The sequence below is a fragment of the Cavia porcellus genome, unplaced genomic scaffold (genome assembly GCF_034190915.1).
Source record: "Cavia porcellus strain 051 isolate PalLab524CR breed Dunkin Hartley unplaced genomic scaffold, mCavPor4.1 scaffold_10, whole genome shotgun sequence".
NCBI lineage: Eukaryota > Metazoa > Chordata > Mammalia > Rodentia > Caviidae > Cavia > Cavia porcellus.
Window position 1 is genome coordinate 8202006 of NW_026947493.1, and position 13745 is coordinate 8215750.

Here is a 13745-nt window from a genome sequence, read left to right on the forward strand (position 1 = left end):
ACATACTGGGCTTGATTCACTGCAAATTAACACTTGCTGAATTGTGCTTCCTCCCTCTTCATTTCAGAATACACCCATTTCTGGCTTAATTTGGTGTTTATTCTATTTTTTGGTAGAAGGAAGAATAACAGAGGAGGAGATAAAAGATCATATTTCAAATGAGACTTTATTCTATATTTGTGGCCCACCTCCTATGACAGAGTTCTTCTCCAAGCAACTAGAAAGCAACCATGTTCCCAAAGAACACATTTTCTTTGAGAAGTGGTGGTAGGGTACGAGCAAAGGTATGAAAGTCGACGTGAGATCCACTCAAGAGAGTAAGAGATATTTTATATCATTTGTGGCACAGTGGATTTACCTCTACTTGAGCTGTTTTATTTTTTGAAAGCTGTGAACTAAGTGACTAGCTGAAAGATAAAATAAAGGCTAACAGATTCAAAAGATAAACTTTTTGCAATGACTTGATTAATCAAAATATTTTTTAACTTTTAAAATATTTTTTACAATGTGGATTTTTTTATAGTAGTAGCAATTTGATTCATAAGGTGCCTTGAATTGTTAATACAGATTGTCTTTTGCCATTAGGGAAAAAAGTGATGTGTGTGTGTATGTGTGTGTGTGTGTGTGTGTGTGTGTGTATAGAGAGAGAGAGTGAGTCTCAAAAAACATGTTACACACTTACACAGTTTATTGTACTAATAAATGTCTGGAAGCTAATGGCCACTACTTTGAATACCTCTTGTAATTGTAGGGTCCAAAGGCAATGTATTAATTTCATGATGTCTCAATATATTTAGTGTGAAAATATTTATGCAAATTTTTTTTTCTGATAAACACTTTTGTTGACTCTCTCTATATATATACTTTTTATATATTTACTTTATATATATTTAGTTTAATAGGAAATTGTGGATTTTTGTGTGGATCATAGACTCTCTTTAAATTATTTGACAGTAGTTCATATATCTTGGGTTCAGTGAACTTAAATACATTTTTAATAATTTTACTTTCAAAATTCTCAATTTTTAATGCCTTATTTAAACCATCAAAGTTGAGTTTGGAAATGGGAAATTATTAGGCAAACTGCTGCAGGGAGTTGAATATCAAGCATATTTTCTTTCTCGGTAATGCATATCCTAAGTATGTATCGTGACTGATTGTTTCTTATCTAATGAAACCCTTCCTGTGTCTTGGCTGCCTGCTTTACCACTGTAGGGTAGCTTCTTGTCTGGGAGCAAAGTGCTGGTCACTGTTACGTTTCATGTCAAATCAGTGAAGAGCTGGCTGGTGGTGAAACTGTTAATAGATTGATGAAGGGGTGTAGAACCATTTCCAAATCCTCCTCCTCTGCTTTTTATTTCCTTCCACTTCAAGGGTCCTCCTGGACACCAGAAGGTGTGCAGTGTGCATTTGCTTTATGACTGAAGAAAAGTCATTAACATTTTAGCCCCTCACAAAGTCTGGAATTAAAAGACAGTCCCCAGGGTGTATAGAAAGAGTGCTGGAGCCTCATCCCCAGGCTTCTCTGGTGAAATGAGCAGAAACCATTTCTTCTGTCTTTGTTTAGATTTTTAAAAATCATAAGGACAACCATGGGCTGAGTGAAGCCAGGCCATTCTTTTTGTGATCTGTGGGCCCAAGGCTGTAGCCCTGGAGAACCCTAAAGGATAGGGGGAACCTGGAAGGAAGACAGACCAGTACTGGAGCTAATGAGAGGAGACAGTTAACTTTCTTACCTCTGTTGCTTTAGGAACTTCTTTACTACAAATGATCGATTAATGGGACCTGAATAAGGCTGGCATCACCACTGTAGCCTCTGCCCTGTTTTGAGCTTCCTCAGGTTTTAAACAAGATGGTTTTGGTCAGCTATCATCAGCTGTTTAAAGAGTGGGATAAGTTCTGAGAAATGGCTGTTAGGTTGTAAGAGAAAATGGCCTCCTCAGCCAGTATACCTCAGTTTCTTAGTTGCCCATGGAATTGTTGATACGTTGTATCAACTTGAGAAGTTTAGAAATTTAACCCTCAGCAGGGGGCCAGGGTCCTCACTTTGTAAATATCCTGAGCCTGTGCAAAAAGAGGGTACAGAGATGGTAATGAGTGCTACATCCACCCTAGGTGGGGGTTACTTGCTTACAATATAAGGGAGAAGCCAAGGCTTGCTCTCCTCTGTTTTGCTGCTCTTGCTGCTTTTGCTGTTTTCAGTTGCCTTAAACTGTTGTTGCCCCAGTGCCCTGCCACCCTGCCTTGGAACCAGCTGATTACGGATGGAAACCTCCACAAACTGTGAGCTAAGTAAACCTTTCTTTTTTTCACTTTGGGTGCCAGAAATTTTGTCCCAGCAATGAGAGAAAAGCAACTAAGATCCCCAGGTAAGGGGTTGGGGATTTAGCTCAGCAGCATAAGCGCCTGCCTTGAAAGCAGGCTGTCATGAGTTCGATCCCCGGTACCGATAAAAAGGAAAAAGACAAAGAAAAATAATACCCAGGTAATAGTTCCTGTTCCAATGCCAGCTGCTTCTGTGTTTTAGAAACAGCCTGGCTAGTCACTATGACGTACATTGTATAAACCAATCCTCAATTGAGAAGCCATACTGCCTCTGTACTTCCTGCTTGCTTATCCGATATAAGCCCTACACCACTAGAGATCAGGGCCAAGTATTTTGGTAATGATCCCAATCAGTACTCATCGACGTAACTAAATCTGTCTCCAAATACTGGGTAGTGATTGGTGTTTCTGCTTGCCATAGTGAGGTGATTCTGTTGTTGTGTGGGTAATCATAGAGTGTATTTAACAAACTGAGATGAGTATGATGTCTCCAGGTGATGTAATCTTACGAGACTGCTGTTGTATATATTGTCGAGCATATGACTGTATTTGATCTTTGATTTGGATTCAGTAAGAGGAAAAGAGGGACTGTTGGCCTGGTTGGTATATAAATGTCCATTCCAGGAAATAATCTGCATTTCACAAGTGAGGGGACTGTGAAAAGCTCTGGACTGCCACAAGAACTCCTGACCTGTCAGTTGGTTTCCAAGCATTCTGTTTGGAAGCTGGGCTGTAGAGCTGGACACTGAAGAGGCCTAGGGTATGATGTGATGCTGTGATTCAGGGCTGTGAAGCTGTCAGTGCTCTTCTTCCAACTGGTAAAGGCAGCCGGCAGGGAGAGACCCGATCAAACAGAGTAAGAGCCCACCAAAGACCTCTGTGCAGGGCAAATGTCCTCAGCACAGGATGGGAGCATAAGGAGGTGCTGCCCTCTGCAGTCTGGCCAGCACCATGCTGTGTGCCTGCCATTGTCAGAGAGGAAGGGCCACCTGTCCTGGAGAGTCCCATTCTGCCTACCACCCTGTTGCTGCTCACTGTCACCATCTGTGAACCACTGAGATGGGCCAGCATGACCTTTGTTTGGCTGCAGTGTAATTCCTTAAAGCTCTGTCATTCCAGTGCTAAGTGCTGAATAGCATTTTCTGGTCTGTTGGCCAAGAAAGTCTTAGTGACCTTGCCTGCCAAATAAGTCCAGATCTCTTTGGTACTCAAATGAGTGAACTCCAGCAAGGAAGGCTTGGAATTTGCAGTGGGTTGGCTAAATGGTATACATTAGAGAGAGCCTTTAAGCCAGACTCCGCAGGTTCAAATCTCAGCGATACTACCTGCAAGATAACCATGAACAAGTCCCTTGACTGCTTTACGCCTTATTAAAAATTACACACTTACATTTACATGTCTACTACTATGTCCTTTATAGGCCTGTTGTGGGGATTAAGTGTGATCTTGCATATAAAATACTAGCGCAGTATGCGTGAGTGTACTGTCGGTTATTTGCTGCTCCTCGTCCTATTCAGAAAGGATTTCTGAGGCTGGATGGTTTAGATTCAGTCCACTAACTTACAACCTTCCTACGGGTGGGGACCCAGTCTTGTTTAACATATAATAAGTACTTGTTTATGTGAGAGCCATCCCAGAGCAGACAAGAGGAAGTAAAGACCCGCAGGCCTTTTTACCAAGGATGAGTTTGTGAGACTGTTTGTGTTGAGAGACTAGGTTAAAAACTAGGTTAAAATAATACATGAATCTTCCTCAAATTTTAAGCATATTAGCATCATTGTTCACTAGAAATTGGAATAAGCATTTGACCTGCCCCAGATATTTTACCCTCAAAGGGGTTTTCTGTAAGGCAAGGAGCACTTTGTCACCAACATGGTGTCTGCAGGTGGATGTAGAGCCCTAAGATAAGGATGTTCCTTGGGGTCCTAGTTCTTCAGTAGCTCCTACTCTTAAAAAAAGGGAAAAAACTTAGGAAAAATTCCACGTGTATCACAGTAGAAGAGAAAGCAAAATGAATTCCTGTTGGTTCATCACTTAGCTTCCATTACTGTCAGTGTTGTGCTGTTTCTGTCATGTCTCCTGTAAATTCCTATGCGTCTCAAACAGGCACATCACTCACACCGCAGCAACAGCATTATATTCAACCAGTGATAGTTAAATACCATCTGAGAACCTCTGTGTCCTGTTTTCCCATCACCTTGAAAGTCCACATGTTGCATTAGGTTGATGTTTTAAATTTCTTTTAATCAGTGGCACCCTCCTAACCACATTTCCCCCCATTTCATGACTCATTTGTTGAAGATACTGGCTCCTTTGTCCTATAGTTTTTCACCATTTAAAACCAGCTTAATGTATCCTCAAGGGTCATTTAACATTATCTTTTATCTCTGCTACAGGTAAACTGGTCATTAAATCCAGAAATCATTTAAAGTCAAAGTCAAGATTTTTTAATGGGGGCAAGACTTCATTATAATAGGCTAGTGTGTGTACCAAGAGGAAAGTGGGAGTGAAAAGCTGGAGTTGGTTTCAGAGCAATTGGGAGGATATAATGAGGGAATATGGATAATTATTTCAAGGAAAGAAATAGAATAGCTAGAAAGGGAAATAAGGTCAAGAAAATGGTCATTTATTTACCTTTTTGTTTTGTTTTTTAAACTTTTGATACTAGTAGCAAACTGTGAGACATTCTGTACCATGGTATGCGGACAGTGCTCAGGAGGATTAATTTTGGGCACATAGCTATAGATGTATGAAAGGCACGCTTACAAGTACAAACACGTGTGCACGCAGGGACTGTCAAACAATTCAAAGTCCTGTGTCTAAGAATTTTTTCTTTCCTGAATGGAAAACAATTTCCTTCACTTCTAGGTATTATAGATGATCATATGCTGATAATTTGACCTGACATGTTATTTCATTTTTATTTTAAATCAAGGTCAAAGAGGTGCACTGTTCTCATCTTAGAGGAAATAGTGAGGTATCTTTTAATATTACTCCCCCTTAATATGTACACTAGTGATCAGTTGGTGAAAATATATAAAATGGGCTCACTTTGTAGCCCAGGCTGGTCTCAAACTTGCAACGATCTTCCTGTCTCAGCCTCCTGAGTGCTGGGATTACAGGAGTGTGCCACTATGCCCAGCCTTTGTTCTGAGTTCTTAAAGCCTTACAAGATCCCATCAAATTAACCTGGTCCCTGGCATCTCATTCCCATGTCTCATATTTTGTTGTACTTGAGCCTAAGATGCATCTGTTCTTTTTTTTAATTAACTGATAAATACGACCTTAAGATTAAATACATGAAAGTATGGACACTAAGTTGCTTAGGCTTCCTTTTCTCTCATCCCATTCCTACACCTGGAAGGGACCTTTGTGTAAAGAGCTCACTAGTCATCCATCAAGACTTCTTATGGTACATTAACCTTGTGTACAGGTACAGCTTACATGCCATGTATTTGAATTTTTCTTTACACATTCAGGTTTCAGATGTAAACCATGGTTAGCCATATTTGATGGTGGAACTTTAGATTGCAGTTTTGGGCTTCTGCAGTACTGCAGCAAATAAATTGATTTGTATAATTTTTATACGAGTAATCTTATAAAATTACTAGAAGTATTGCTCCAGGATCAAAAATTAACTATTATCACCAGATTATTCTATACCATGCCTAATCAATTTATTTTCTAATAAGGTATGAACGTGTCTGTTTCTGGCCAGCACTACATATTCTTAGTATTAAAATATGTTGTCCCCTAACTTGTTAAATGAAAGATAATTTTTAAAAGTTAACAATTTTCTGATTGTTCCATTGCATTTTTTAATTGAAGTGTTTAATCCTTTTGGTCTTTTTTTTTTTTTTTTGAGAATGGTACATTCATGTTGTGTGTCTATTTTAACGTCTCAGTGATTTGTAACTATATAGCATGTTAATCTGTTGTCTGTTCTGTATTACAAATATTTTTTCATAGTTTGTTGCTAGTACCTAAATTGTGTGTGTGTAACTTATACCAGAGCTTTTAAAATTGTGTCTGTTTTGCACCATGTTGTCTTTTCCCTCAGTTTCTTTGGATATATTATCTTCTGATAATTTACAGATTTTAATTTATTGGAGATTAATTTTTGTAGTTGATGGGAGATAAGGCCACCAACGTTTTCCACACAACTCCCCAGCTGTCCAAAGTATCTATCAGTGATGGCAAACTTTTTAGAGCTTTCAATGATACAAGGACCCTGCTGTATCATGTATGCCATAGGTTCACCACCATTGGTATACTTTCCCCAATAGTTATGCTTTTCATTTTCTGTTCTTTTTTTTTTTTTTTAATTTTAAATGGGGTAAAGCAGCACAATAAAATGAAACAAAACAGTGAGAACCCAAGATTGGATTTCAAAAATAAGACAGTAGGAAATGTACCATAATTACTATATTGCATATTGTTATTTTCTAAATAGTTGCTCAGATTATCAGCTTTAAGCTTGCAAAGTCAATCAAATAAAACAAGCTTTAGGTTGTTTCTTTATTTCAGTTACTATATGTCAGTCTGTGTTCCTCCAAATCAACTGGGTGCTAGAGTTGGGGGAATTGTTCTCTCCTGGCTGGCTGGCTCATGGGGGGATGGGGGTTGGGTGGGGATGGCTTCCATCCTGGTTCCTCAAATGCTTTTTAAATCACATACTAAATTCTTACCCATGTATTCTTCCTCCAAGACTTTCACCTCTGTTCCATAGGTCTGCTTTGCTTTGATAAGTCTGCTTTGATGTCATTGTTCTTTTAATTAGTTTTTAAAGAAAAACATTTTTTCTCATTTTTTATTTTTTTTAATTTTATTTTGAAGGTAGTAAAAATACAACAAAACAAGAATAGAACAAAGCCAGTTGAGACAATGCAGTGAAATTGGTACAGAACTTCACAGCAGGTGTCTTAGTTACTTTATGCTCGTCGCTGAGACAAAATACCTGATACCCAAGTTGGGAAAGGAAAGGTTTATTTCTTACAGTTTTTGGAGGTTTCAGTCCACACTCAGTTGGCTCCAAGGCGGGCAGGCATGGCTGGACCGCAGTTCATAGCTGCTGTAAACAGCAAGCCGGAACCAGCAAAGAGCAAGACATACCTTCTTCCTGCCATTACATCACATCCTGGCTCCACCCTTTTGTGGGTGGAGCACTGACACCATTAATCCAAGCACTAGACAATGAACGAATAACAAATGCACAATTCAAACTCATGAGGCCTGGGGGACACAGACATAACCCATGACAGCAGGATATTGGGATAGTAGTAATAGGTACTATAGTGTCTCATTGTCGTCACAATAGTTGTCCAGTCAATTAGGTATAGCGAAATCAAAGTAAACACAACCTTATAAAACCAATTGAAAGAGAGTATTGAATAGAGCAGAACAAACATAATAAAACAAAACACTGAAAACAACCTATGCTTAAACAGAAGATAAAGGAAATCCTCCATATTTTCTATTTTGCATATGGTCATCCTCCCAAGAGATGCTGAGACATCTATCCCCAGCTGCTACCTGTGTCTGTGTGTGTGTGTGTGTGTGTGTGTGTGTGTGTGTGTGTGTGTTTGATTGATTCTTAGCCTGCGTGCTGGTAGGCTCATGGGAGCCACTGGTTCTCCTCCTGGCCCATGCCAGGGATGCTTACCAAGAGGGTAGGCGAATAAGCTGCCTAAGTTCCACCATGGCCGAGTCTCTGGAGCCCTAGTTCTCCTCCTGGTCTGCGCCAGGGGCGCTTACCAAGAGGCCAGGCGAATAAGCTGCCTAAGTTCTACCATGGCCAGATCTTGGGAGCGCTGATTCTCCTCCTGGCCCACACCAGGAGCACTTACCAAGAGGGCAGGAGAATCCAAAGAAAATGTTATAGATACATATTATACATACTAATTGTACATTTTAATGGGATTCACTGTGATAATTCCGTACATGCTTTTAGTGTGCATTGATCATATCTATCCTCCCCACCTTCCCCAGTTGCTACTAATTAATCACTATCTACATGAGAGAACATGGAAAAATTGTCTTTTCTGTGTCTAGCTTATTTTATTTAATACAATGTCCTTCAGTTACATGCATTTTGCTGCAAATATCAGGAGTTCATTCTTTTTATGGTTGAATAACATTCCCTCATGTATATCTCATATTGTATCCATTCATCTATTGAGGGGCACTTAATGTTGATTACATACATTAGCTATTTTGACTAGTAGTACAATAAAAAAATCTCTCTTTTGTATGTTGACTTTATTTTATTTGGACATACTGTATACCCAAAAGTGGAATAGCTAGATCAGATGGTAGTTCTGTTTTTATGTTTTGAGAAATTGCCATGCTGTTTCCCATAGTGTCTGTAGTAAGTCATACTCCTGTGAGCAGTATATCTTTTTCTCATACTGGCATTTATATTTCATAATAACCATTCCAGCTGGGGTGAGATAATATCTCATTACAGTTTTGATTTGCATTTCCTTGACAGTAATGACATTGACCAACTTTTTCATATATTGGCTATTTTTAAATTCAATTTTATTTTAAGGAGAATAAAACCAAACAAAATTGAATAAAGTTACTCAAAACAAAACAGTGAAAGTGATACAGGATTCAAAACAAGATAACAGGAAATCAGTAATGACTACCATATCTTCAGATATTATAAAATCAAACAAAACAGAACAGAATAAAACCAATCAAAACAAAGCAATGAAAACTATACAGGATTTCAAAATAAGATAATAGGTAATCAACAATGGCTACTATAATATATCTTGTTATCTCTGAAATAGCAGCTTCTGTCATCAGTTTTAAAGTCAAACAAAAAATGGAATAAAACCAATCAAAACAATGAAAATAATAGAGTAATAGTACTCTAAAATAAGACAATAGGTAATTAACAATGTCTACTACCTTCAGAGGAAATTCCCCCCGTAGTTACTATATTGTATATTGTAAATAGATGCTCTAAATAGATGCTCAGACCATTGGCTTTAGGCTTGTAAAGTAGGTCAGACAATACAGGCATTAAGTTGGTTTTTTTACTTCAGTGGCTATCATCTCAGGTCTGTCTGAATCAGCTAGTTGATTATAGTGGGTGGGGCTCAGCACTTTTTGTCTCCAACTTGTACACTGGCTTACAGGAAGGGGTTGGCCTGGCCCACAACTGCTGCTGGTGCACAGGAGGGGTTAGCTGCTGCTTGGTTATCTTCCCAAAATGCAGGGCTGCTCACAGGTAGGGGTTGACCCAGCCCATGATTGCTCCTGGCTCACAGGAAGGGGTCGGCTTCTTCTTGGTTCTCTTCCCAGAACACATGGCTGCTGCTGGCTCACAGGAAGGGACTGGCCTGGCACATGACCACCAGTGACTCATAGGAAGGAGTTAGCTTCTTGGTTCTCTTCCTGTGATGCATGGCTGCTTCTGGCTCACAGGAAGGGGTTGGCTTTTTCTTGTTCTCACAGTAGTATTACAGTATAAAGATAAAAAAAATTACCAGATTTAAAAATTTCCTTTTCAACATTTCAGCCAATAAGTTGGGACTTAAAACTTAGCACCTCCTGGGCCCCTGTGGGTATTTAATGTGGAAACGAAAGATAGGAAGAGATTTTAAAGGAATATAGGTTCTCTGACAATAGAAGGTAGCAGATTAGTAATGCATGTGACATTTAGTACAATTTTTTTGTTTTATTTTTTTAAAAATTTAAAGAGAAAAACAAAGTAGAAATAATACATAATTTCAAAAAACTAAACAGATCATAGTTGATAAATTACATATTGTCCTCTTAGAAATAGTTGTTCAAGTTATAAAAGTAAAGCATACAAAGTGGACATTCAAATAGCGAGACTGCAAACAGTTCTGTTCAATAATCCAACAAAAACTTAGTAGTATGGTTATCAATCCTACACACTTAAACATATATGCAATTATATCCTTTAGAGCACTTTCTTTTCCTCTCTAATTTACAATAGTAATTACACATTTTGGGTTTTACTACTCCTACATTTCTTGCTGCTTTTTACACTAAAGATACAATGTGATATTTATAAATGTGATTCTTATTTATTTGACTAATAAAGATAATCTCAAGTTGTCTCCATTTCCCTATGAAGGTCTTAAGATCGTCATTTTATAGCTGAGTAATATTCCATTACTTAAGAAATACTGCATCAGGGAGAACATGGCAGATAGATAACAGCAGCTACAGAGGCTCTCTGAGATACCCAGCTTAGAATCCAGGAATGGTGCGGTGTGAGGAGTCCTAAGCAAGGGGAGATATACCCTGCCAACCCAAGAATGAACTAAGCTGAGAAATCCAACTGGAAATGCAATCCTGGTGCTATAACCGGAACAGATAAAATCTCCACACAGAAGCTAGAACCCGTGCCTCTGGAAATCGCGATTTGAATTTCCTGCTGCCATTGCTGTGTCCCAATCAGCACAGCAGGGTGAGAGACGCGAAACCTCTGAGAGCGGGAATCAGCGAACAGAGTTGAGAGCTGGACTGGCGGGGAGCCCTGCATCGACCTGCGGTGAGTGAGAGGAACAGGGACCCTTCCATAGACTAGGAGGCTCCAAAAGAGAACAGTCTGCGACTGGGCAGACAAGCCGGAACAGGATGCTGCAGTGACTTTAGTTGCATATTCCCCTCTCAAGCTGGATTGGTGCGGAGCACTTGTCCTGGGTGATGCCGCTGACTAAGACCCAGTAGGCTAGCCCAAACCAGGTCCTAGCTCCTGGCGGTGCACCCTAGCAGTGGAGCCTTCACTAGGTTGACCTGGAGGGGCCGGCCCAGCAGAGGCTGCCCAGGTCTGTGTCTCCCTAGTACACTGCAGTGGGCAGGAACACCTAGCCGGCAAATTCAAACAAACTGTAACCAACAAAGAAAGAAACTGGGCCTCCTATATACGCTTGTATGGAAGGAACAAAAAGTATGGGAAGAGGGAGCAACAAGAAAGGGTCCTCAGTCCCCAATCCTGAGAACACTGATCCAGGAAAGGTAAATGCAAAGGAGAATGAAGACAGAAAACATGCAATATCAGGCATGGCACCAATAGACATAAAACGATATATCTGGAGCCTCATAGACAAGTTCAAAAGTGAAGTATTTAATGAAATAAAGCAAGATATAAGTAGAATAGTTAGAGAAATGCTAAGCACCACCCAAGAAAAAACAGATGGTGGAATGGAAAAATAGAAAAAAGGGAGAATTGCTTGATGGAGAAAATAGAGAAAACATAGAATATGTGAAGCAGGTTCAAAGAGATTACCAGGAAACTAAAAGCTCTATTGAAAGCTGGCATAACAGCTTGAAAGAAACTAAGGATAGATTATCTAAACTGGAGGGCAGATTTGTAATGTGGGAGCATGAAATGAAAAAAAAAAAATAACAAAACAGCAATAATACAAAGGCTAGAAGATGATAAGAGGATATATAACTTAAGAATTGAGAACATAGGGACGCAAACAAATGAACTACAAAGGCTATTCACAGAAATAATCCAGGAGAATTTCCCTAATTTAGCAAAAGGTAAAGATACTTAGATGTATGAGGCATACAGGACCCCAGCCACCTACAACCCAAACAGAGCTACACCCAGGCATATAATAATCAAAATTCCAGAAATCCAATATAAGAACAGAAAAGGCTGTCAGAGACAAGAAACAGATCACTTATAAAGGAACACCCATCAGAATTACAGCAGACTTCTTAGCACAAACCATCAAATCACGAAGAGCATGGAGGGAAATAATTGAAGCTTTGAAAGATAATAACCTTCAGCCAAGATAGATATATCCTACACAACTGTCCCTAGAAATTGATGGAAAAACAAGGTACTTCCAGGATAAAGAGGAACTAGGGGACTTTGCAACCACCAATTCAACTCTACAGAGAATACTGCAGGATATTCTAAAAAATAAAAATACCAAAATTCCAGAAACAGTGGCAGAGAGGCCAAAATGAATGGAGCAGAAAGCGAAATGAAGAAGACAAACTGACAACTGATGACAGAAAAAGAGCTCAACAGAAATGAGGCAGAGAAGGCTAGATGGTAGGAACAGCTATTTTGGAGAAAACAAGACATCATAATAGCTAGTGCAGATTTAATATCATCTTGTTTTGAAGTCTCATCAAGCTTTTGTTCTTCTGTCTCCAATGGTCTTAACATGTTGTGTCTTACTGGATTTTATTATATGTGATAATATAAACAAAAACTTTTATAGACAAGGAGAGTACAGAAACCATTGTTCATTTTCTGTTAGTTGATTCTAAATACCCTGTAATACTGTCATTCTCTTGAATGGTTTTACATTGTCTTGATAGGTTTGATGCCATAGTATACGAAGTTATACTCAAATATTTCAAGGAAAGAGACACTATGGTAACTACTTCTATGTTGGGATATCTTGTGGTGAAACACTGTTTTGCTTAAATGGTCATGTTTTGACCTGTGCTGTTTTGTTGTTACGCCCTCTTTTATCTCAATCTCCTTTTTTTATTACTTACTTTTATATCTTTTTAATTAAGGGAAAAATAAAAAATAGCAGGATATATTATAGTAACCCACTTTAATTTCCTATTAACTTGATTTGAAACCCTGTATTGCTCTCATCATCTTGTTTTGACTGATTTTCCTCTATTCTGTTTTGCTTGATAGTACCAAGTTCGAAAGTATAGGCAACAACTGTGAAGACAATAAGATTCATTATGACACCCATTCTGGTTAACTCTTATCTTCTTATGAAGTCCTGTAATGTCTCCAGTGTTTTGGTTTTATTGGTTTTGTTCTTTACTGTTTTATTCAATTTTATTATAACTGATGATATAGGCAATTCTTTTTAAGATAGCAAGAGGCAGTATGGTAACCATTGTTGATCACCTTGTATTCTGTTTTTACATTATGTATTATGTCCCTCCTTTTGATTTGACTGACTCTGTTCTGCTATCTCACATTTGGTTTTACTCTCTTCAAAAAAAAGTATTAAGAACTGTGGGAGTAATAAAACCCAAAATGTGTAATTATCATTGTACAAATGAGAGGAAAAGAAAGTGCTCTAAAGGGTATAACTGCATGTATATTTAAGTGTGTAAGATAGATAACCATATTACTGAGTTTTGTTAGATCATTGAACAGAACTGTTTGCAGTCTCCCTGTTTGAAAGTCCACTTTATATGCTTTAATTTTGTAACTTGAACGATTTCTTTTTTCTTTTTTCTTTTTTTGGTCTTTTTCCTTTTTATAGGTACCGGGAATTGACCTCACGACTGTCTGCTTGCAAGGCAGGCGCTTATGCCACTGAGCTAAATCCCCAGTCCCTAAAATATAATTTTTCCTTTAGGATTTTTTTTTAACCGATACTGGGGATCAAACTCATGACCGTCTGCTTGCAAGGCAGGTGCTTATGCTCTTGAGC

The 13745-nt window shown here is 38.7% G+C and overlaps 1 protein-coding gene across 8 annotated transcripts in view; it reads left to right on the forward strand.

The window, feature by feature from the left end:
• Oxnad1 (oxidoreductase NAD binding domain containing 1) overlaps positions 1–13745 on the forward strand; it is a 75320-nt gene that overhangs the window by 38270 nt on the left and 23305 nt on the right. For 7 of the 8 annotated variants that reach the window (XM_063256978.1, XM_063256974.1, XM_063256976.1 and 4 more), the window contains one exon: positions 117–10861. In XM_063256978.1, the coding sequence (XP_063113048.1) occupies positions 117–271 (155 nt within the window). In that variant the 3' untranslated portion in view covers positions 272–10861. The remainder of the gene's footprint in view (positions 1–116; positions 10862–13745) is intronic. The other variant, XM_063256977.1, reaches the window with a different exon arrangement.